General features: G+C 43.4%; 1 protein-coding gene across 4 annotated transcripts; it reads left to right on the top strand.

Moving 5' to 3' along the window:
* Window positions 1-169: 169 nt before the first annotated feature.
* On the top strand, window positions 170-25,579 carry atxn7 (ataxin 7). Of its 4 annotated transcripts, XM_086042037.1 has the most exons (14): window positions 170-317; window positions 1,299-1,397; window positions 4,854-5,087; window positions 5,267-5,335; window positions 10,096-10,200; window positions 14,667-14,976; window positions 15,536-15,659; window positions 15,753-15,885; window positions 16,077-16,159; window positions 17,386-17,660; window positions 17,860-18,049; window positions 18,172-18,293; window positions 19,210-20,332; window positions 21,192-25,579. In XM_086042037.1, the coding sequence occupies exons 3-14, from the start codon at window positions 4,862-4,864 to the stop codon at window positions 21,207-21,209; spliced, it is 2,778 nt and encodes a 925-aa protein (XP_085898163.1). In that variant the 5' UTR covers window positions 170-317; window positions 1,299-1,397; window positions 4,854-4,861; the 3' UTR covers window positions 21,210-25,579. The 4 variants fall into 4 exon arrangements, with proteins under 4 accessions (XP_085898163.1, XP_085898162.1, XP_085898164.1 ...); XM_086042036.1 differs by having other exon boundaries at window positions 15,536-15,885; XM_086042038.1 differs by lacking the exon at window positions 10,096-10,200 and having other exon boundaries at window positions 15,536-15,885.
* Window positions 25,580-25,584: the final 5 nt, after the last annotated feature.

Here is a 25,584-nt window from a genome sequence, read left to right as displayed (position 1 = left end):
GTTATTTTCATGTTTGCATAGAGCTCTAATGAGCCGTTTGTGTCCTGCTGCATTTCCCCAAACACGCTTGAAACAATGAAACGAGAGTTAAACTGTAGGTGAGCTATTTACAGGGGCGCGCTCGTCGAAGGCTCAGTGACGTCACATTCCCAGAATGCAGTCTGGTAAACAGACATGGAAGCACCTGGTGAAGACCTCCACAGAGGCTGAGCACCGCACTCGCTCTTTCTCGCCGTGTCCTGCCCCCTTGGCCCCTTGCATCCAGTTGATTTCAACCGGCCTGGCGTTTGTTTACACGTACGGCATCCGTAGGATCGGTAAGGGCGAACTTGCCGCGGCTCTGTGACGACTACTACTGACTTGTGCCGTGCTGTCAGGCTGCTGGCAGCTTCCTCGCTAATGCTAGTCATGGCTGGCTTCAGGCTTTAGCTAGCAGGGCGACGTAGCCACCAAATGCTTTCTGATAGCATTTGGAGCAGCCACCTAGAGCCGGGCTGGATGCAGCCTGCTTTCGCTACACGGCTCATGTCAGATCTATACACTACGTTTTGCTCTTGTTCTAGTAGCAGCAGTGCACGTAGTTTTTTCGCACGTCAATCCCTCTCACTCTCTTTCAAAATGACCAATGATCGTTGTTGGTTTGGAGGTGGGAGCCAGGCTGCTCAAAACTTGTTCTGGCTTGGGACTGCCAGCTAAACTTACTTGACAATTATAGGCCATTATTTCCCTTTTCTTTCTTTTTAAGAATTCCATGTATTTTACTATTATTATTATTTTTTTTTAGTTTTGCTTTCTTTATGTTTTGCATCGGAGTTGCACGCTGCGTTTTAGAGTCGCAATGTAGTGAGGCATGTCTTGTTTAGATGCAGTAGCGGGGCATGACGTTTTATTCATATTTACTCTCATCTCTCTATCTATCTATCTATCTATCTATCTATCTATCTATCTATCTATCTATCTATCTAGTATATGATAACAAAAATATCGCTGTTTTAGAATTACAGCTCTCAAATGAACTTTTTAAAAATATATATTTTGGTAAAAAGAAAAAACAGCATTTCTCCCCATTGAAGACAATGCATTTTACTTTTAAACAAAAAAAAAAGTATTTGGATCTGTGAAAAGAGACAACTAAAGTGTTAGAAGGGTTGAGAGGATTACCAGTACTGCTTTCTCACCAATAGTTCAATAAGTAGATATTTATTCAATACATTTTGAATAGACTAATAACATTACCAACATAAAGCAAAGAACATGGTAATAACTAGACTCCCGTCAATGTGCATGTGTGTTTCCAGATTTCTTCTTCAGTGTGTGCGGCAGCCTGTGAGAAGCCAAACTGATGTGGATCAGCTGACTGAGTTTCAAATAAGTTACTTTTTTCCTTATTTGCCAAGGTAATGTCTCACTTCTTTATGACCTCTGTGCCATTCACAGGAACTGCTGCTTCATAGTGAGTTCTAGAAAGGCGGCATTTATTACAGTTTTGTACCCGATAGATCAGGGATCTTCAATCCTTTTCCTCGAGGGGCGGTGTCCTGCCTGTTTTCCATTTCTCCGTGCTGCAACAGACTTGATTCAAATGATCGGATAATCAGCAAGGTCTGCAGAAGCTGGATAACGATCCTGATCATTTGAATCAGGTGTATGTTGCAGCAACGAGAAACGGAAAACAGGCCGGGCGCCGGCACTTGAGGATCAGGATTGAAGACCCCTGTGGTAGATGGTACATCATTATACATCAACCGTTATTGTAGTATACGTTACAAAAAGCTAATGTAATTTACGCAGGATATAACACTTGTCATCAAAACACACACACACTGGACTTTTGTACAATTATGTGCCTGAAAGCTCAATTTAAATGTGTAGCATAAAGGACCAAAAAAAAACACAAAACAAGTCACACCATTGGCTAAGCGCCACACGGCAGTATTGGTTAAACATCCAATAAACAAACAATATATAAAATATTTGAAATATTTTGGGTGCCTTATGTGCTGACAGTCAACATGTAGAAAATTCAGCTCTCAGTACTCATGTAATTAAAATTTACATATGGTTTGGAAAATGAAAAACATCTGAAGACAGAGTACAAAAAAAATGCATTGGGGCAGCCAAAGAGCAAGCCGTGAAGTTACCCATCCCGATGTTGCTGTTGATTATACTAATTAGATAAATGAAACTGATACTAATTCACAGTGGTGATGATTATTATTGTTCAGGGGTAAACTGTTGATCTGTGTTTGTGCTTTGAAGGTTATTAATCCACATTAACTGCATGCAATGTTTTACTCCAAATTTTGCAGGTTGTGTTGCAACCTGACTTTTGATTTCTGCACCGTCATCGCACGAAGATCACTGTAACTCATTATGCACGCAGGGAGTCTTTATATTCAACAATGTATTATCTTACAGCTGCGCTTACTGTGACAAGTCAGGCTTTTATTAGTCCTATGCACAACACAAGGATGCACGGATCTTTATCTTGTAACATGCGTCGGCATCGGAATTAGTTGCTACATATTGGCGTAAATTGCGACAGCTCACAAAACATCCCTTCCGAGAATACTCACCACGAGTATGTTACTACAATTTTATCATAGTAGGGAGAAAGAACCCACATTTTGGAGAACATTCAGTTCTGTCGATTTTACAACATTATATTTTTGTTCATTTTTTTTCCAATGTTAGAGTAAAAGAGGGTCTGAAAATGTCTGGCAGTTATGAGTTAAAGAAGAAAGTACATCTTCCACAAATACTATATTTTACAGGAATGAAGCCTAAATCATCAACTTATCACATGTTAATTTGAATCCTTTGTTTTTCTTCCTTATGTGTACTCATACAGTCGTTTTGTGTACACAGCTTTTTTAACAGTAGAGAAATGTGTTATCACCACAGATGTTTCCAAATTATGTTTGGTTCTACTATCTTGATAAGGATTTTTTCGATACATGGTTGAAAAAAGGAAAAGTTTCTTCAGAAGAGGATTTGTTGCATGTACTGTAATCTTGAACTTGTAATCACTCGCATTCTCAGAGAAAGGCCCTATAGAGATTTTCTCTCAGTACATCAGAGACATTACTCTGAGCAGCAAGTTGTAATACATCGACTTTTTTTCCCGGAATTGTCTATGGACTATATTTACTTAAATATTGTGTAGATGCTGTAGTTAGTCCCTGTTAGCGCCATCGCCCAGCGAAAAATAAATACCTCCATCAAATTGACTTCTACGGCTGGGAAAAGTGGATCGTAACTGACATGACCTCAGTTCATGGCGCTGTTTAAGAGCTAACCTCTTTGCATGTGTCGATGTTCAGGTCACTTCTTTCTATGTCCACGTTTTACTTCATTTTGTTTGAAACCCCTTTCTTTTCTCAAAACTATTATTATAGTCATGTTTTTTAAAAATGTGAAACAATGTATTCATTCATACTGTAAAACCCTAACCTTCTCAATGTCAGAAAACTAAAAACATTTGACTGTCACTCGAAAGTCAGGACAGTCTCAATTTTTGAAGAATCCTTTGCATGTTTGCCCATTTTTGTCAGGGAAGCTGAAAAGATCTGGCACACTTCAAACGTTTCATTTTGAAAGTGAAAGTGAAAGTTCAGTCTGGTCGAACATCAACATGGCTACAAAATGGTTTCTGGTTATAGAACAACAAACTTCTTCCACCTCGTTCTAATGGTTTATTTTCATGAACATGCATGTGCAAAGGGATATTTATACATCAGAATGAAGGAGTCGCCATCACCCTGGTAGATCTTAAATCAGCTGATCTGCAATTAATATTTCTTTTTTGCCTGCGACACTCACTCCATTGGACAACTAGCACCCATTACAATCGAAATGATTAACATGTTTCATTAGTACACTTTGAGTGGAGTGAATGAACATTACACCACATATGTTTTACATTGCATGTTTTTTGTTGTTGTGTAAAAGCCATTATCCACTCTTGTAATATAAATATGTGGGAATACACTTTAATCACGCAATTGGTTTGCATTCAAAGTGTGGGACTTTTATTGCTCAAAGGTCATAGGTGAGATCATGCACAGAAAGGCTTGTACAAAGGACCAAAGATGTCGCATCTGTATCATGGCGTTACTGCAAGATTATTCCACTCATGAAACATCACATTAGGTTATGCCAGGGGTCACCAATATGGTGCCCCAGGGCACATCAGTGGCCCCTGGACCTGGGCTAAAAATAGCTCATCAGGGATGGGACATGGTCATTTCCATGGAATGTGGTAGGAGTGTCCATTTGAAAATGTTAACACTTTGCGTATGTGTTTCCTGCTTTGTTGACAAATATTGGGAGATTTCATTTACATGATCAGTATTTTCGCATAGATGAATATCATTAATTAATATCAATAACATAAAGGTCTTTTGAGCACATTTGTTTTTCAGAGGCGTGTATCAAACAGGTAGTTTTTCACAGGAATGCGTATCCTTATAGGTATCAATTTCAAAAAGGTTGGTGATCCTGGGCTTCTGCTCATGTCAAGCCATTCTGCTCACATCCCCCTAGGGATTGCGAACATTTGCTGGATGTCAGGATGACTCCTCAAAATTCAAACGTAATTGTCGATTTCTAATTTTAATGCAAGAAAAGATCATTTCAACAACAAAAAAGCAGATAAACAGCCAGGGAGTCACTTTCGTTTTTTAATTTGAATTTTAAAATTATGATTATTTTTTATACCCGTTCTGAGTGGCCCCACGCGTGTTTTTTATTTGTTTATTACGGGTAACGAGTGCGAGGTGAGACGACGCGGTAGCGAGCATGAGGAAAGTCCTCTCCTGCGCCGAGCTGACTCTCGTGTCGTTACATTGTAGCGGAAAGAATGTCGGAAAGGGCCGAGGATGACGTCAGGGGGGAACAGCGCCGAGCAGCCAGGCAGCAGCTGAAGCAGCAGCAGCAGCAGCAGCAGCAGCAGCCGATCCAGCGGGGAGAAGGCTCCACAGCAATGGCGACTGTTGCGGAGCGGAGATCCTTACCGAGTCCAGAAATAATGCTGGGACAGCCTTGGAGCAACTGGGTCGACGCCGCCAAACTCCACGGAAACGACGGTGAGCCCGCTCGCGTCCCGAATGTGTGCGCCCAAGCGAGGTGGAGCGCCACCGTCGCCGGCGCTAGTGTGCTTATTTGTGGCCGTTCGCATGCAGTTGTCGGCGGAATATGAACAAACCATAGTGGGAGCAACGTGCAACTATTTATTTGCCTCTGTGTCGGGTCGCTCCATTCTCAGGTGCTGAATTGGAGGAAAGTTTCAAAGACTTGGTGAAAAATCGCGAAGCCATGCGTTTGTACAGAGAAGGTGAGTGTGTTTTTTTTCTGTCCAGGGCCAAATGTGTACAGTACAGTATTTTGGTTCTGGGGGTTTGCACATATACACTCGAAGCCTATTCAAACTCTTGATTCAAAATGCCCTCTACAGTAGATCAAATTACTGGACAAGACTTTTATCTGTTATTTATGTGGTAGTTGACATCCGTCCCGAAAATAACTCCGCGAATAACTTTGACTGTCTGTCATGGACTGTTGCCTTAAAATGTATAAATAATAATACCCTCGAATTGTCTTGTACATGTAAACATGCATGACGTACTGTTATTCCTTTTAACTCCATGTCACCTCATAAGCCATCTTTCACCTGAAGTTAAAACATGTGATTTGACCTTTAGTATAGTTTCCCTTGTGGAAATACAGGGAAAATGTATAATAATCTCTTAATAAGTTGCCATCACATTCTATGCTCAAATCTAAACACATAATACCTTCAACAGTTATATTTTATTATAAATATTCTGTAAGAAAATATGCAAAAGGATCAACTTGAGATGAGAATGTTATTCGATGTTCAGGTTGATGGTAACGCACATTTTCTTGGACTTTTTTTTCCAGAAGGGGCATCACTTTATCAGAAATGGGGGTGATGACAAATTGCTCTTATGTAACTCAACTTTTATGAGCAAATATTCACCGTCTCACGTTTAGTGGCCAAAGAACTAAATAACGAAACTGGACTGAGTCCGGTTGAGGTAAAACACAATGACAGTAAAACCAAAATAGCCAGTTAGTTAAACACAAATTCATAATCACACCATTTCACACATTCTGAACTATATCAGTAAACACTTGCTTTAATCCATCACCATAACTAACAATTTATCATATTGAAAAACAGTGAGAACAAGGAAATACGAAAATCATAGTAGGCCGTTAACTTACTACACATTTCCAAGCATGGATTTTATATATTACAAGCAATCACAGTTTTACGATTTCTGAAATGGGTGCAAAGAAAACGTTCTTTTTATACTGTAGTAGGAAAAGTTGAAAAACTATGCGCAAAGTAGTGAGCACAGATTTAGCGCAGAAGATAAGGATTGGGTTTGTTCCTAACATTCAAATAGTTTTACTAGCAAACAAGCTAACATGATGTAGGTAACAATTCTGTATTGCCGTAGTCATAGTGTCAGGGCTGTTTCACTGTGTTTACCTCCAAGCGAAAACAAAAAGCGAGCCACAGCAGACTTTATGACTACTTCTAATGTAATAAAATGCTCATATCTTCTGATTTGGAAGACCTTTGGGTGATAACAAGGACAGTTAATTACCGACTAACTCCACATCATCCCTTAACGTTTAAATTACCTCTTAATTTGTCATAAATTCAACGTGTAACAGTTTTACTCAGGCTGTATTGCTTATCTGGGAAAAAACAGTGCAAGTTTGTTTTGTCTCTTGCAGACTTTTTTGCTCCCCTGTTATTTATTTATTTATTTTTAACATACATGCGTCCATTTTCATCAGTTGTCTGTGATCGGTCCTCAACTCCGCGCCCGCTTACCAGACACCTTTTTTACCGAATGAAACGAATCGGCGATGCGGATAAGCGTGATAGCTCATTGTGTCGTTTGATCGTTCATGTAACAGTGAAAAGTTAGATTTCAGTGAAAACTGTTAGTGCAGAGTTTTAATGAGCATTAACAATTTAATCCGTCAACCCTACTTTGCCATGTAGTTCAATTCAATTGCCATGATCAGGCTTTAACATTTGGAGTTTATTTTTTATGTAGCTTTCAGATTCTCAAACTTATCTAACAAATTATTTTGCCTTTCACACTTTTTGTCTCTGTTCAAGGACACTTGGGCAGCACGTGCATTTCTTGAACTTGTTTTGTTACTGCGTTGTTATTTAGGCTCGTTGCTTATCAAAATGAAGTGAAATCATTCTCGTTTTTCCAACCATCCTCTCTGCTTAGCTATCAGGCTAACAGCTAATCAAAGGATCACTTTGGTGTCCATACATGCAATCGAATTAAGAGCTTATAAGGACCAAAAAGTCGCACCCTTTTCTTTCTCCGTCTTGATTTTTTCACTTGGATTCAGAAATGTCCGAGCGCAGGGTCATACAGTTGAACAGTCACTCAACTCAGGTCATCTCATTTTGGCGAACGCTGATGATGTCATCAGCATGTATCAAGTCAAGTATACGTTTGTTTAGTCTTGCTGTGAACTCCTAATGGGTTAATTACCGGTCTCTTTGTCATGGCAATTATCTGCTGTTGTCCTTTCATAGGTCAACAATGTGGCCTGTGTGCGCAGCATAAGACCGTCGCACATTTCAAGTAGCACATATGCACGCAGCCGACAAACAAGTGCTTATGTATACCGTGTAATACCGTAATGTACATTACGTTGCACCCACAACTGACAAGAGAACCCTTCAAAGAAATCTCGGAAGGATATCGCGTGTCATAAAGAGCAGATGAGAGAGGCCACTAAATCGGCGACTGGCGCATCGCTTGCCGTGCGACTTTGAAAACACGAGTGCATCCTATGGCGGCATCCTTTAGAGACTGTCATTGGGCTGATCAATTCTTGCTGTGTGTCCAGAGAGAATTATTTTCATGTGTGTGTGTGTGAGGGTATTACAAGTGGCGCTCCCACTCTCTGCCATGACTCATGCCAGATTCCTACTGTGGTGTAACCACTGACACGCTCTAGAACATCTTATTCACACACAGACGTTTTATTCCCCCCCCCCCCTCAATGCACAGCAAACAATGACGTGGTAAATGACATGTACAGTGTTGGTGTCACAGACCAGTGTCAGTTGGAGCTTGAGATGCATCCAGTGTTTGCCGCTCAGAGGCAGCACGCCAAGATCATTCATCAGTGCCATGGATGAGGATGCTGAAATGAACTGGACTGTCTTTCTCCCCCTGTTTTGGCTGCTCACGAGCTCTCGTTACCTTTCCTTGAGCACAGGTCCTGTGCTCACTCTCCGTGCCTCGCCGAGGACTGCTTCTGCTCTTTTTTTCAGTCTCCATCAACCATGCTAGCTGCTTTCTTGGCTTTGCTCCTGTTGCCCGTCTCTTTGCTTTTCTTGATGACTTCCTTTCTCTCTGCATCCTTTTTTCACTCTTTGCGATTGTACAGAGTTCATAGGCGGTAAGCCTTTTCAAGTTTAATGTTTTTTTTAAAATTTTTTTATTTTTATTTTTATTTTATTTTTATTAACTCTGGCTGTTTTGGAAAACAGCTCTATTTGACCTAATCGACTCGGCTGATAATCAGTCTATCCCTACCAAATATTGTTGATTAAATATGGGGTGAAATGTGTTTTTTGCTGCGATAACAAATCGCAATCGTCCCTACCTTAATTCAACAAGTAGTTTTCAAACCTCCGTATCTTTGCTTACTTGTGAGCGGAAAGAAGTTAAACGAGTTCAGAAGCCGTTGTGGACTTTTTGGCCTGCGACCTCCGAACCAACCAGTGAGCGCGCCCCTCCACATGACATTTAGCGCCTATTCAGAGAAGCCAGACCCTTGGTAGCACACATCAGCAGCATGATTTTCTATTCAGCCTCCATATACTGTATGTCATTTATATGTCAACGCTGGCTGTAAAGTCGTTGGCTTTTTTTTTTTTTTTTTTTTTTCTCTTCTCCTCTGTGGCCACTTGAGCCACTCCAAAAGTCTCTAGGTGCAGGAGACATTGAGCTACCGGTAAGTGTTTTCACGCAATTCACATGCACAAAGTAGGATCAGGTCTGTCAATTCAGCCACAAATGAATGCCACTCAGCAGCCTGAGGGGCAGCCCGGCACGTAGGCCTTGTTACACGGTCATTGAGTAATGGTCCTCATCGCTTCCAGGCCCCGTCAACGATGTTTTGAGGACCCTTGACAGCCTTTGAGCAGTACATATGTGAGAGAGGCTCCACTCTTGCCTTCTCTCCTTAGATTATCTCACCATAACACCCCAAGCAATCTCTTAAATTAGGAGGTTTTTCTTTCTCTGTACTTGTGAAGTTTGAACCAACTATTTGGCTCGCGGAGCAGCTTTTCACGGATAGGGAACCTTTTGCTTGTTTGAGAATAGTATATTCAAATAAAACATACAGTCTGGGCATTGTGTTTTAAAACATTTGCAAGTCAATAAAATAACCACATGTTGATGATGATGAATCTTACGTTTTGAAGAGCACCTGAACGCAACCTTTGAGAAAATGACAGGACTGGTGAATTTCTATTTTCTTTTTTACAATCCGTCATTACATTGCCCGAAACTCACAGCAAAGCTCTGTTTGAATTGAAGATATAACAAAAGAAATTGAAAATAGAAAACAAGCTGCAGTTTGCTTGCTAAGGGACACAATTGAAAGCTGAATTCCGGTACAACATCCTCGGTCATAACCAGGAGAAAGGAAAAAAAAAAGAAAAAAAGTTGACTCAATGGAAACGTTATTTGACAGCAGGTAACCTTTGGATCGCTACCTTGGCCTCTTCTTATCACCATGTACTTCAGGATGCGTGAAGCCAACTGCTAGATAGCCATCCCTATTTTTATTTGCAGGGTTTACTCGTCATTTTGACTTGAATGTTTTTTTTTTTTTTTTTTAAACATGCTTGTCATATTTACACTTTTGTGTGTGCTTATATAGGCTGTGAACCAATCAGTCTTTCCTCTTGTATTTTCTTTGCATATGTCTTTCTATAACACAGATGTCGTGTACTTGCTTCTTTATGACTCGTCCCCTAACAGTCCAAATTTCCCCCGTGCATAGATATGCCTATCTTTGGCCAGTATCCTGCGCAAGATGACTTCTACCTGGTGATGTGCAACCACTGTAGTCAAGTAGTCAAGCCCCAAGCCTTCCAAGCACATTATGGTAAGTCTTGCAGACAAATATTCTGTCAAGAGCAACACTTTCTCTTCATTCCGAGACATTCGTCAGGTAGACACTTGGGTGTTTTTCAATTGTGTGCTAGTGATGTTTTATTCAAACGGAATGCAAGACAGAGACAATAAATCTGCAGGGAATGACACCGTAAGCTTTTGCATGCCACTGCCACTACAGCATTGCCGATGGGGACATTTCTCACATTTGGTGCAGTTTGTGGTATTTCTTTTCCCTCCGTGCAACATCTCCCCAACCACTTTGCCTCCTTGGCACAGAAACCTGAGAGCGGGCACCACCAACTTTGATTTATTTACTTAATGCTCTGTTGTGTGTGCGTGCCTGTATGTGTGTATCCAAATCCCCTGTTAATATTTGATACAGTTCTACAAGTGATGTACTACTTTTTTTTTTTTTAAACACAGCTCAGTTTTCCAAGTCTGTTAATCTGTTAAGTGGTGTTTGTTTCAAGCACTTTGGCTATTTGAGAATCATCAACGATGATTATAGATGTCGAAGATGAGGATTAGACAGTTGCGATGGGTAGAGCGCTAAAAAAGTGCAGACTATTGAAACTTGAGTACATTTACGTCGCAGTGACTTTTTTATTCTCGTGTTTGGGTGACTTCCTGTGGTAGTGTGAGAGCAGGCACAGACGCAGAGTTTTGGAAAGGTATCAGCCTGCAGATCCTTCAATGTTGCTGACGACCGCTTGGGAGCATCGCCCATGTTTGTGTGTGGACAAAAAGCTCAAATACATCAAATGTGTGTTTTGCAGACGAATGTGTGTGTGGTCAAGATTCACCTAGATTGGATTTTGTTTGTTTTTGTTTGTGTTTATTTGCTCAACATCGAGTTAAGGTTTGGAGAGAGGGATTGCAATCTGACAGAAATGAAAAAAAGAAAATTGCTCATGAGGATAAGTGTTATGGAAAATGGATGCATGGCTGGGCAAATGGACACATGCATTTGAAGTCTTTAGGAAATGGCAACTTGAGCCACAGTTTGTGCTCAGCCACAAGAGGGAGGCGTTACAATGCATGTCTTGAGCTCTACTCCTATTAACGGCAGATTGAAATGTAACACCCGTATCCTTAGCCGTTCGTAGCAACAGTCTTTTGGGCATATGCTCACCTTGGGATTTTCATGTCTTTTAAGAATGTAGCGAAAGCCAAGCTATCTGGCATATTGAAATGACCCGATACGTTTATGACATTATATTTGTTGTTCAATCAAATCCAGTAATCGAGGGACCGTAATAATGGGACATTCACATGTGCGGCATACTACGGAGATGTGAGACATAGCACGTTCATTTATGTGGAGTGGGAGCGATAAGTAAGAAAACATGCACTGCTTGCGCTTTTCCTTTCATCCTGGTCCAACCTTGGATGGCACAGTGTAGCGGAGAGGGCCTCAATATTTTTGGTCTTTGCGCTTCTTGATTGCGGCCGAGCAACGCGGCCAAGTCCCTCTGCAGAGCCTGAAGTCGGTTGGGATCTGCAAGCAACAAGCAAGCTCGGGTTCCATGGCACTGCAAGAAAACTTTGCATGTTCTTGAATCTGAATCCTGAATCTGCCCCCTTGAGGATTTTTTTGATTGAGCTATTTTACTACTGACTTGTATACATGTTTGACAGAATGGCAATTTTACGACCCACACATTGAATTTGCGTGCCTGCGTGCGTGCGTGTTCCAAAACGAAGGATTCCCCTCAACACTGAGCCAACCCTTTGACGTTGTGAAAAAGGATATGAAGACTCCTCCTGTTCCGGGGGGGGGGGGGGGGGAGGTTGTCTTTGACTGTGACTGGTGTTATGTTTTTCTATCAGTATTTGTGCTTGTGTTTGTAGAGAGTGCGTGGGGTTTCCTGGGAAGTGTGTGTGCTGCGACTGTGGCGGGGTGAGAACAAGGCGACAGAGAATGGGTTGGGGGCAGGGGAGTGATGGAAGTAAGGAGCGGAAGAAAGACATAATTCTGCTGTTGCAAAGTAGGTGGTTGGCTTGTTCTGGATGTCACAGTTGTTCTTGATGTTGCCATCTATTCTTTTTAATGACATAAGAACAATATGGCCATGATGACTGCATCCAGTTTTCATGTTACCACTTTGTGGTCTGTGGGATTTCTTTCTTTTTTTTTTTTTTTCATAACAATGGTCAAAACAAAAATGGCTCGTTTGCTGTGTTTCGATCATTGAAATGGGATTGGACTGTTGTCATCCAGTTTCTACCACACCGAACACATCATGCCTTTTAAAGGATTTTGATCTGTTCAATGAGACAGCTCACAAAGATCATTAAAACAAAGGGCCTGTTTCCAAAAGTTGGAAGATTAGAGTTCTCCAGGGAATCAAGATTCACCGAGAGCATAGAAAAGATGTTTGGAACAACCCATGACTGATTTTCATCAGTTATTAGTGATTATGACTTGTAAGACACACATATTTTGTATCTTCAAAAACTGAGGTCAAAGGCCAAATTGCAGTTCAAATAACCCGCATCCAACCTTGGCCATCGCATTTTGATGCGTGTGCATGTGCCTTTGTGCAGATTCCCAGCTATTTCATCGATTTGAGCACCACATACAGGTAAAGGGCCTGAATTTTGCACCGGCGCTATTTCAAGACGCAAAATCGGCCCGCGCTTTTGATAAATCGCATTGTGCTCCCCCAAATTGGTCTCTTTGCGTTCTCCTCGCACAATGCGCAAAATGAACTGTGCAGCATTTTTGCACGTTTGGCAGACGTGACCCCGGTTGTGCTTCCACATCTCTCTGCATACGCGAACAAGGTTGTGCCCGTTTTTGCACGCGCACACGTTTAGTAAATCAGGCTCATGCTTGCTTACCCGGGCCACAGCTCTCCATAATTGCTCGTCCTCCTTTTAAAAGTGAACGAAGCGGCCGTGTTAGCCTCTAAAGGGCACAGCAGGAGCAGCATCTGCTTGACTGCCTGACTGCCATGTCACCATGAAGCCATCTACTATTTTAGCCCAAAAGCTGCTGTCTGATCACCAATTAAAAATGAGATGCAATTAGGAAAATCAAAATTGCAGCGGAGCCGTATGCAAATAAGTACCGTGCAGCGGCTTAACTGTGTCCGCCAGAGATTATACAAAATGTTTCCCCCGTGGGAGCCATCACTTAGTGTCAGCCACGCACACTGAGGAAATCTGATGCTTGCTCAGAAAAATGACCTTGAAAAGTTTAAACTAGACAGTTTCAGTTCAGTTTGATATTTGTAGCTGTACCACTGAAATGCATTTTGATTTGAATATACAGTACAGGTACTTGAGCTGATTTGGTCATTAATTGACAAATCATTTTTAGTTGATTTTCTTGTGAATAGTCTGTGCTGGGTTCTGGAAGACTAATTCTTAGTTTTTTTTAAAATTTAAAAAACAGTTCCCACAGGAAATAAGATAAAGAGAAACAATCTGTTCCACATTTCAACTGTTGGTATACTGCACAGACTATTTTTAAGTAACTTTTGAACATTTTTGACTGTCCTGTAAGTGTAAAAATAAATGTTTGAGTGTTAACAAATGAAAAAAAGCCCAATGCTTGGGTGATATGGTCACCGATGCACATCTCAGTGTAGTGAAGAACTGCAATATTAGCATAGCATATTGTATTTTAAATATCATTTGAAACGATGTTTTATGATCATTTTTTTCCCTCTCTTTATGACTTTTGCGATTCACGAGTGGGTAACATCCTCACTGCTTTTGCTGTCTTTCACAGTGCCTTTCATCATGTTGCTCTGAGAAGCTCAGGCATGAAAATGAAGCTCTTGACCTATCGGTTGTTTCTATTTTAAGGCTGAGTTTGCATGGATCACAAATGCTGCTGAGTATTGTCAGAGCAGGCTTTTTATGTCCTATTACGGCTCGCCTTCCTCCTTGGCTGCGGAAAGACGAGTGTTCAATCAAAGCTGTATATCGTCGTCACGTGGCAACACTGTCCAGACCAATCTGCTAACCCGGCACCAGTTAGTGCTCGTCATTTCTTGACATATTCAGACTGAAATGATGGCGAGTTGTTAAAGTACGTTTCATTCATGTCTTTTATGTGAGTAGTTCTAAGCTCTGCTCTCTCTCTCTTCTCTTCCTAGTGCCCCTGATCTTCCATCATCTTTTGCACGTTATCATTGTGTTTACATCCATACGCAATTTTTTTGAGGAGGCTTGTGCTCATTAGGGTCATGGGTAAATCCAGCTATTCCAGTTGACTTTGGGAGGGAGGTGGGGTACCCTCTGACTGGTCACCGGCCAATCACAGTACCCACTCAAAAAAAAAAAAAAAAAAAAATCCTATTGACGGTTTAGAGTCTTCAATCAACTGAAAATGCATGTTTAGTTTTTTGGGGCGAATGTGGGAGGAAGCTGGAGTACTCAAAGGCTTATGATCGTATGATTTGAATGGATTGTTGACCAGACCGCTTTGTGCCGTTTCTCCAGAGAGAAGACATAATTCCGCCATCAAGTCAGCAACCACCTCGCCCTTCCCTTTGTCGGGAAGGAACAGGAGTAGTAGTAGTAGCAGCAGCAGTGGTCTCGGTCCCGCACTTGCCTCAGGGTCTCTCACCGTGGTGACAAGTGGAGGGGTTGTGAGCCGAACCGCTACTGCTGGATCTACCTTCTCTTCCTCTGCAACATCCTCCTCCTCTTCCTCCAATCCCAAACTACTCAAACCAGCCAAAGACAAGGTGTCGGGCATCCAGCGAAGACCTCCCTTCCCCTCATTCAGGATGCTGCAGCCGGACAAGATGTAAGTTTGACACTCGTCTGGTTGGCGCAAAGGTCGCACAATATTATCTTTGAAATCTCCCTAGTCTGCGACACCAGTGAAAAGAAATACTTGTATTGCAGTATTTGCAATACAGTTAAGTGACCTTAAAATGCAAACGTATGAATCAAGCTTACGTTCGATTTGCTCCCCTCCCACGCGGGGGAGAGGTAGTAGAGCCATATGGAGACGCCGCAGACGAAAGTACATTTTAAGATTCTTCTAGGATGCGTTGCCTCTGTGTAGTGCAGTCCCATGCAACTCCTACTTACTTTCTATTACATTATGCTCTGCTATGATTATTTCTCTTGTTTCAACCTGAATTACAGCTTGCAACGACTGCGTTGTTGTGGATATGCCCGACATAACAACAACACCCTCATGTTTATGAATAACCAATCATGAGATTTTTGTTTTGTCCTTCCAGCTCCACCCATATGTGCACATTTGTCTCTTCTCATGCGTTTCTCACCGGCTCTATGTTTCTAACGCTCAGCTTCCTCCTTGCTGCCCTCTTCATTTCTGCAACCTTCTCTTCCAGCCTCACCCCGGCTGTCAAGGTGGAGAAGATGCATCTGAATGTGGACTCGTCAGCTAAGCTGGTGCAGGTCCCCTCTGCCCCCGCCACCACCTCATCCTCCTCTACATCCTCCTCTAGCACCACTGTGAGCTCCAACACTACCACCACCACCACCATCACCACCACCTCCTCATCCTCAGCCCTTAAACCAGGCCTTAACTGTCCCTCCATACCAAAGCCTCCCATACTGGCCCCGGGTCAGATCCCCAACGGCAAAGGCCACCTGTCAATTCTTTCGGACAAGAAGCAGGACAGCGCCAGCAACAGCAGCAGTGCCAGTAGCAGACGCCACCTTACCAAGAAAGTGACAGGTCAGCTGGGAGAAGGGACACAAATGTGTACGATATTTAAAATAGACTGGCCTGATTCATGAAATATCTTCCATTCAGTGTTTTTTTTTTTCCCCCCCATCTAAGACTAACATGAAACTGTTTCCATCCTTTTTTTTTCCCCCCCACTGTGTACATCATTTAATGTTTTCACTCCTCCTCCTCACCTGCAGAGCGTGAGTTCAATCCAGATATTCACTGTGGCGTTGTGGATGTGACAGCTCGGAAAACCTGCACAAGATCCCTAACATGCAAGGTGACGATGCCTCTCGCCGCTTTTATCTGCTGTTTGCTTCGTCCGGCACTTAGTATCGTTTTTTTCTTAATATTCACGTGTCACTGGATGTCCTGCATTGACAAAAATACACTTTTTTTCAAGAATGATGCAGTTGTCTGGTGTGGATATTGAAAAGTCTACACACCCCTGTTCAAATTCCATTTTTGTGTGACATTGAAAAATGAGACTAAGAGAAATCCTTTACAGACTTTTTCCACCATTATTGTGACCTAAAACCTCGACCACTCAATTTTAGCATTGCAAAAGCACAATGCACAAATCCTTAATCAACAAAAGAATGCCTTTAAAAGAAGCAGACTCACTTGAGTTGGCCATGTTATGTGTCACATTAAAGGTGGGAAAGGTTTTGAAATCTTGACTCTTTTTTTTTTTTTTTTTTTTTTTTTTACACCACAACAACCTGGCATTTGAATAGGGATGTGTTGACTTTATTTCCACCGTACAGTATTCACAGAGCTTAGCTTTTTCCACATGTTATTCTTACTTGTTATTGTATTATTATACTGTAGCTGAGCAGTTGTAATAACAGTGTTCACCACTGGATGGCAGACCTCGCCGACCCCTCCTCCAATCCCATGACTGAAGTATTAGAGCAGGTGAATCCACCCGTTTTTAGCCACTTCATTATTCCCAGCGCCCAGTGTCAACTGAAATTGATGTCAAAGTGTCGGGCTCGCATTGTGAATGTCTCACCTCGCCTGTTTTCTGGGTTTGGTCGCTTAACGTTTGCAAAATGTGAGCCCAAGGGCACTTTGATGTCAATTGCAGTTGACAGCAGAGGGCGATGCTGGGTAAAATGTCAGCCGCCTGAGATGGCTGAAAACGTGTGGATTAATCCTCTTATTTCTTATTCCAAGAATGCAATATTAATTCGAATACCGTGTTTAGACTAGCGGCTCATCGAACATATTACTGCAAAGATTGGTGATTTAAATTGCACTTTAATACATTTGCAAAAATCTCTGAAAGCTTTTGGCTGTTGTGTAGAATTTTTGAGGAGCAAAAAAAAAATTATATCATCAATTTTGGAATAAGGCCAGAAAATAAAATGTGGACAAAGTGAACTGCTGTAAGTAATTTGCAGATGCACTGTATGTGTTCTGCTAGCTTAACCATGTTAACCCTGAAAGCTAAACAGGTTCTTTTCTCAAACAAGATATCTGACCTTTGTTTTGACACATCAGACACATTCCTTGAGCCAGCGGAGGGCAGTGCCAGGGCGGAGGAAGCGCTTTGACACATTGCTGGCAGAGCACAAGAACAGAACAAAGGAGCGCGAGAGAGAAGTCCACCAAACCCATTCCCAACAAGCTCCCCCTCTCAGGGACCCACACCCCTCCCTCCATCTCCCCACATCTCATGATGTCCATCCGGTGGCTCATGGCAACGGCCCCGCCCCAGACGCCACCAAGATTCTGCCATCCAACAAATCGAAATTTCACAGCCCCGTTCTTCCACGGTCAGTGAGGCCCACTCTGCGCTGCTTTGTTTTCTGTTTTTTTTTTTTTTTAGTTGTCGTTTTTACTGAGACTAAATAGATGACTGTCATCCGCAATACGACAAACAGCTACATGCAAAAAATAAGAGATTGTTAACTGGAAACGGAACAGTCCTTTTTGTCGCGAGTCGAGAGTCACTCGATGCTCTCTGTCCAACAGATTAAACAACGCACACGGGCCTGGTACCCCAGCGGACCCTGCAATAGTTTACGAGTCGCCGCACCATCCCCAAAGTACTCCTGATGGGCTTTCCCGAGCCTCCAGTGATGAGGGAGAGAATGACGAGCGTGAGGAGAACGCTGAGAAAATGCACTGTCACTATTCAGGTTATCACCCTCGACCGGTAGCTGTAAGTGGTTTTTTTTTTCTGTCTAAAAATTCCATTCCATACCCTTAAATGTATCATTGTCAACTGAGCAAATTTTGACCACTCTTTGTACCAATAATGGATTACTACCCCTCTGTTTTCAGTACTGTAATTTTGGAAGTCGACTGTTTGGGAGAGGCTGTTACTCCTTCGACAGGCGATGGGACAGAATGCGATGTGTCCTCTCGGCAATGATGGACAAGCACGTCAACTCTCAGATGTGGAAGTAAGTTCCCGGACGTCATCGTGTCCAATACGCGTCGGACATTGTGGTCAGTTTCTTGGGTTTGCTCGCCGTTGCGTTAAGACAAACATGAGCTTCACTAGTTACGGACAACATGAACAACTTATAAAGTCCAGACTGCAACCGACGGGCTTCACGCGTAAGAGTTCAAATCAAGGTGTAGAATCTTGTCTCCTCAGTCGCGCCGCTGCGTCAAGCAATATTATAATTGCATGTTTCCGTTTCACGTTTGTGGTTTTGCAAATACAGTGTCCCATGTACAGCGCTTTGTAAGCTGCTGTGGTTGTTTTTAAAGTGCTCTATAAATACAGTGGAGTTGAGAAAACTGGAATACAAAGTGCTTTGTAGACACGCATATCGGAACTCTTGAAATGACAAAACGAAAACAGTTCACACGAGAGCGCCGATAACTGCAATATTTAGTAAACGGGCACAAACACGTGTGCTTAGTTTCAAGTCAATCCGACGTGGTGGCTGTACATTTCAAGTGAAAAAGTGATTTATTTTACTTTTGGCTAACGTCTCGGCAGCCGCATTGAGACGCTGCTTTACGTGCCAAGTGTTGCTAAATGCTCGTTTGCGTTGCCACAAAATACGCTCTTTGTAGCGCCGACGTTTATATGCGCTTTGTTGATGTTGTCAGCAGCGTAGCGCAATATCCTGCACATTCTCACCTCCCAGTTCCCGCTTTTTATTAAAGCGGCAGTCAAGTCCATAATGTTCTTTGCAATGCGCCCCCACTAGCCTAAATACAATATTCCGATTTACATTGCGTAGCTTGTGCACAGTCTGTGATAGCGGCCTGTGGGAGTTCACCACTGCAATATCAAGAATAACGATTTACAGAGCGACTTTCACAACCACGTTACGAGGTGCTTCCCGCTTTCTCTGCTTTTAGGAAAATCCCCTTGGCCTTGGAGAACAGCTCTTCCTTTGCACCCCCCCATAGGACAAGCACAAATTCCCCCAGTAGCACCCCGTCTGCAGGCTTCCTGGGCCCGCCCGCCACCATGCCCCAGACCCCCTATAGCCAATCCTTGGAGGGCAAGCCTGTGCTCTCCTATGGGACCACCTTAAACGCCCGCAGCTCTCCGCAGGGAGGGCCAGAGCACCCGGCCTACGGCACCACACAGGCCCGACAAGTGTCTTCGTCGCCGCAGATGCCTTCAGCCCACTTGTCTTCATCCACCTCCCCTTTAGCTCCTTCGCTCGCCTCAGGCCGGGCGCTCAAGTCCCGTCCCTCCGGCGGCGGCGGCGGCGGCGCTACCAAGTCGTTGTCCGTCAGGCCCAAGGAGATCTCCGCCGGCTCCTCCACAGCCGCCGTCCCCACCTCAGCGGGCGTGGGCGGTAACAGTAGCAGCACCAGCTTCAGCTCGGGAAAGAAGAGGAAGAACAGCTCTATCCTCTCATCGTCCCATAGCTCCTCAGAACCCGCTAACGCTAACTATTCTTCCTCGCCCTCTTTCAAGAAGAACTGTGCAAACGCCGGCAGCTCAGGGAGCACCTACCACCACGGCTCGCTCGGTCCTTCATCCTCATCCTCGTCGTTATCTTCCTCCCACAGCGGCGTCCACAGCGTGGGCCTCAACTGCGGCCCCAGCGTGCGCACCAACTCCCTCAGCCTCAAGGCCGAGCCTTCCGCGGGCTCCGCGGGCGGCTCCTCGGGCCCGCCGCCGCGAGGTCCCCCCTCGGGCAGCCCCGCCGAGTCCATCAAGCGCATGAGTGTGGTGATGAACAGCAGCGACTCCACCCTCTCTCTGGGGCCTTTCGTCCACCACCAGTCCTCCGCCGAGCACCACACCAGCTTCAGCCACCACTCCTCGGACGGGCGCCTGGAAGGCAAGAAGCGCAAAAGCTCCCCTGCCTCCGGCGCCGTTAATAGCGCCAGCGGGGGAGGGGGCGGCCCCGGGCCGGGTCGGCCCAAGGTGTCCAAGTCGCCGGCCATCAACAACATCCACGGCAAGCACGGGCGGAATATTCCGGGGACGCCGGGGCTAGCGAACAACTCCCATTTACATCAGGTGGGTTGCTGACCAGCCGTCAAAAGTGTTTTGGTAACATTAACGTTTATTGCGGTTGTGTGTATACTTTGCATACGGGTGCTCTTTGGGATTCTCGCTTGAGGAAATTCTGAACAGGAGTTTCCTGGCTCACTTAGGATTGGTATTTAAAGAGTCTTCTTAATTGATCAACAGTAGCTGGCCATTGTCCCCCCCGGGGAGGCAATAATGTGCGCGGCACCGCCGTGCGTCAGCTCAAATGTCTCATTAAAGCGCAAATGACTGAGAAGAAAAGTGTAAAACTGCCATGGTTGGTTTCATTTTAAATGCCTATTTAAAGGAGACTTATGCAAAGGAGCTTGTTTTTTGTAGTACGGGTAAATGTTATATTTGTGTAAAATAAAGGCAGGTTCATTAGCTTTCTTAAAAATCTATTACTAGTTTATGTTCCAGGCAACATTGTTTATTTTTGTTTAATTTGAGTTAAAAAGACAACGCCTGAGAAGTAACTTGGAGACAAAATAAAATCACTTTGATTACGTGTTACGTTCTACTTTAGGGGAATTGTCAAGTTCAACACGTATGACCAACTGCTGGCTTAGCGTGTCAGCGTCAGAAGAGTTCATATATAAAAAAATTTTTTTTAATTAATGCTCTATTCTATGGACACATGCATTCGGTATCAATTGAAGTTCATCTATGAAGCTTGTAGTGCAGTTTAGCTTTGGGAATTTTCCCCCAAAGGCAGAATAGCTCCAATTTTTGTGAGTAGTGCACATTTCTCAAAGTATACATCCAGCTCAGAAGGACAGAGCAGATTGATATTCCGGCAGGCACTGACACGTTTTCTCTCCCCCCCCCCCCCCACCCACCCATGCAGCCAAAGGCTCGTCCCTGACAGTGGTGTCAGCCCGCAGAGTGGTTGGATGCGGCACGATGACGGGGGGATAGTCCGGAGCAACCCGCTCTGGACTGTAAGAGGCCTTCTAAAACCAACACCCACATTACTCTCAGTTTCCCACAATCCTCAGGTTGGAGATGATCTGGCCTGCCCAGTCAAGTCAAATGTCCGTACTCTTTCTCCCAAAGCCATGTCTGTCTGTCTGTCTGTCGGACGGGTGGTGGGGACAAGCCGTGCTCGGCGGGGACACGCCCACGCGCGCGTGCGCCGCTCGCGTGGCCTTGCTGCCCCCCAAGTTCCGAGCGGTCTTCCAGACGGTCCCAGGGCGGGAGGAAGCGACAGCCATGAGTCTCCGGGGTGCACTTTGGTCCCGGTTAAGGGCTGTTGTGAGCTCTGTGGCCACAAGCTGTCATGACGCTCAGCAAGTGGGGAGACAACAAGCCGATCTCTTCCTTGTGTACGTGCGTGCGTGCGTGCGTGCGGCAAGTTGTTTGAGCCTTTATTCAATTGCGTTGAATTGGCCATGTGGCAATACGCTCTTTGTCCTCACCACTAAGACAATTCAGCAAAGGCACGAGTCGAACCGCTATCTCTGAATAGTGAGCCTAAACTGCACTACTTGACATCTGCGCACTACTACAACTACTGCTACTATTACTACTACTACTACTACTACTACTGCTACTACGAGATAAGTGCTCGCTGTTAATTAGTCGAATTTTGTAATGTCACTAGTAGTACGTACTAGAAATATTCATTTTGCCACTCTAGTGTGCCAAAATGTGACTTTCCCCCCCGCCCCCCCCCCCACTACTGTTTGAAATTTCTGAACACTAGTACAATGACTACGGCGCAGTAGTAGAGCAACTTGAGGCAAAACTGCTCAATAATTGACATCTGCTTGCTTGCTACTAGTGCTGTTGGTGACATTATAAAATTATACTTGTTAACAATCTCTAACCATCAGCAGTACTAGTAGTGTCCATATGTCTTACTAGTTGTTTTCTTTTCATCACTGTATGACAGTTCCGTAAACTAGGACACACTAGTAGTACTGTACAACTAACATGGTACTAATGAGGCAAAACTGTGCACCAGTCGAAATCAGAATGCTAGTACTAGTAGTGGCATATAAAATTCTGTTCGAGATCAAGCACTTGAGCAGTAGTACGCAGTTGTCAATGTTGTCTTACTCTTGCTGTCTTTTTACTACTACTGTAAAACAAATCAGCACCATAGTCGTTGGAGAAAACAAGTACATGTTTATTAGTGTGGCAATACTGCTACTATTAGTGACATTATAAAATTCTACTACTTAACCTCGGACTTTAGTAGTAGCTCTTGGGTAACGGGGAGTTGTCCTACAAGAAGACTGAATTACATTGGTCAACACATTTTTAAATCAGAGATAAAAGAAAACTTCTAGATGGGGTTTTTTTGTGTGCTGTTTTTGAATTTGCCATTGTTGTATTTTTTTTGTCTAGCATGTCACATTTTCATATGACAATTTCAGACATAATATACCGCTAGTAATTTATTAAGGGTTAGGTTCAGCATCAGGTGATTTTTTTTTTCCCCCCCCCGAAACGTGATAACTATAAATTACAACGCATGGTAAAATCCGTATTGCGCAAGCTTTCGTAACCCAACCCTCAAACCAAAAATGTATCCAAACAAAAAACAAAACTGATGTGCTAGGGGGAAAAAAAAGTAAAGACATTTTTCAATCGGCGTCCAAGATACGTTGGCGTACACCAAAGGCCACCTCCGATTCAAATTTGCTGTTGACCGGCATTATCGTACCGTTGAGGACAAAGCGCTTACGAGCACATGAACAATTCAGCGAATAAATGCCCAAACAGCTTTCCATGTGTGTGAAAAAGATGAGCGAGTGTTGAAGAGTATTTTTCTCATGTCACATTCTGCTGGACTACTGGAATTTGCGACTCAATTTCACCCCCAGCGCCTGTTCTCAGAAGCCTTGGAAAGGAGAGCAGGAAGAGCCGCAAAACGCGCTCGCTCCACCTTCACAGACAAACAATCACCTTGTTTCTGCTTCAGCAGTCGGACTCGGCTCACTCGTTTTGGGGGCTACGCGCCGTAGCTTGGGAAGGGGCCGCCAGAGACGACCCCGTACGTGTTTTGATTTTAGTGCCCCGCAGAATTATGCAAGTGTTACCTTATTCCGATTTTTCTTCTGAGCTTTGACACTGTACTACAAAGAGTCTCGGTCGTTGTGCTTTGAGGGCGGCTGCGCTCTCCAATGTGAAAGGCTGACCTGGCGCGCCCCCCTCGCTTGAATCTTTTGTCCGATGGGACACATTGGAACCGAATTTGCGAATCTTGTCAATGTGCAGAATGATAGCCAGAGTAGACCTGCTCCCCAACTGTGAACGGCACTAACTTAACTTGTTGCCGCACAGGCAACGCTTATTTGATAACGAAGCTCGCCAGAAGCTGCTACTTTTTTTTTTTTTTTTTTTCCCCCCCCGTCTTCTACCAACTTTGAAGTTGGGCAGTTGGGCCGATGAAGTGGTTGAAGGCGCATTGCCCGTGTGGATGTCAAGAATCTGTGCTAATCGTATTATATTGCCACAATCTTTTCTCTGATTATCACAATTACTGTGGTAGGTCCACAACTGCCTGTGGGCCGATGTGAATTGTGTGGGATTTTTTTTTTTTTTCTTCCTTCTTCTTCTTTCCTGCATAGGGAATCAGGTATGGTACGTCTTAACTGGAGCAAACTTTATGCACGTCAACCGTCTTCTGTGGGTATTTTGTCCCTCAACCCTGGATGTGGCGTTGCGATGCCTCTGCGCGTTGCTCGGCCGGTGTCGGGTGCGAAGCCTCGCTCGTACCTTGAATTCCTTGAGTCAAAATGGAGTCTTAAATCAGGCAATACTCCGCAGTCTCAGTGGGATGTTTGCTTCTTTTGAGCAAGCTTCGGGATGGCTTTGTGGTGTGAGATTCATGCAGATGGCTTCACAGGACATATTTGAACATTTGGCAGCACCACTTGATATCTGGAAGCTTCCACTGATGTCAGTCAAGAGTGGAAAGTAGATTTTTAAACAACTTTAGCTTCGCCCCCAAAGGTTCTGTAGTTGAACTACCCCTATTTGAAAACATATTTTGTTAACAAATTGTACATAAATGAAACGTGTATTTTTGCACAGGCTTTTTTTTTTTTTTTTTTTTTTTTTACATGCAGGAATTTTGGGGTACCATTTTGAAGAGTCGTTATTTATTTAGGAAGCCAGATCGAGAAGCCGGAATTTGATTATTTAAAGTGTTTCACTGCCAAGTCTATATAATGCAATACGTGGATATATACAGTATGTATAGAAGCCTCTGATGAATCATGGACTGAGGGTCTCTTTAGGGACAAAGGTGAGGTGTTTTCCCACTGTAGCATGTGTCTGTTTGACAGCGAATACCTTTATTCACTTTTCAAGGTCTCAAATCACATGTGCTTTTACAACACATATTTTGTTGCCTCTGAATCAACACGACTAATGTACCTGTGTGGCCCAATCAGCCTGTGACGGTCTTGTGTCCCGCAGGCTTTTCGTCTCAATGGACCCCACAGTCATACACTTGACCTTAAACCCGTTTCTCGGTTGTTGTTTTCGAAGGCTGATGGGACTAATCATTGCAATTTGTTTCTTCTTTGTGCATCGTCATTGCCAAACAAGTCATTTGAATCACAGCTTTTTCAAAGAAATATCAAATTAAGAAAGTGCCTGAATTTGTTTCACCCTAGCTGTTTGAGGACAGTGTTGTCGGGTTATTTTATTTACCTTACTTGAATGTTCAAAGTGTTTAAATCTGCCTATGAACCCTAAATGTGGTCAAAAACCTGAGCTTGCCAGCTGCCCAGTATCAAACAGTAGTAGTGTGTGTGTTCAGTGAGACTGACAATACGCTAACATTTCCTGTCATCAGTGTGTGTGTGTGCGTGTGTGTGGCTGAAGCCTCTGGCTTCCTGGGCGTTGTACATGTCAACATTCAATCTGGTCCTTTGTTTACCTTTAAACTCCACTGACATCTCAACTGTATTTTCAAGCAGGTGGAAATATGAGGATTTTTTTTTTTTTTTTTTTCCAAAATAGAACCATAGACTTGGAATGTGAACGCAAGAGTACAGCTAATGTCTGGGGGACGAGACCACCCTTCATACGACAAAAAGCCTGTAGATTTTTTGGGGTGAACATCAAATCATTTTCAGCTAGACTTTATGTATTGGCTGCTATGTAATTCATGAACAAAACATAGGTTAGAAGTAATATTTAAAGAAAAAAGATTGTATAGTATATTTGTTTTGTAACAAGTTCTGTAAATAAAATAATTTATACTATTTATACAAATTCAC

This window comes from Filicampus tigris, chromosome 9 (assembly GCF_054856515.1).
Source record: "Filicampus tigris isolate MCC_2025a chromosome 9, RoL_Ftig_1.0, whole genome shotgun sequence".
NCBI lineage: Eukaryota > Metazoa > Chordata > Actinopteri > Syngnathiformes > Syngnathidae > Filicampus > Filicampus tigris.
This window is presented reverse-complemented; position numbering and strand designations above follow the sequence as displayed.

Coding starts and splice junctions, on each gene's coding strand:
- atxn7 (XM_086042036.1), top strand. CDS start 4,862: ATGTCGGAAAGGGCCGAGGATGACGTCAGGGGGGAACAGCGCCGAGCA. Junction 5,088..5,266: donor CAAACTCCACGGAAACGACG/GTGAGCCCGCTC, acceptor CTCCATTCTCAG/GTGCTGAATTGGAGGAAAGT. Junction 10,201..14,666: donor AGCCTTCCAAGCACATTATG/GTAAGTCTTGCA, acceptor CCGTTTCTCCAG/AGAGAAGACATAATTCCGCC.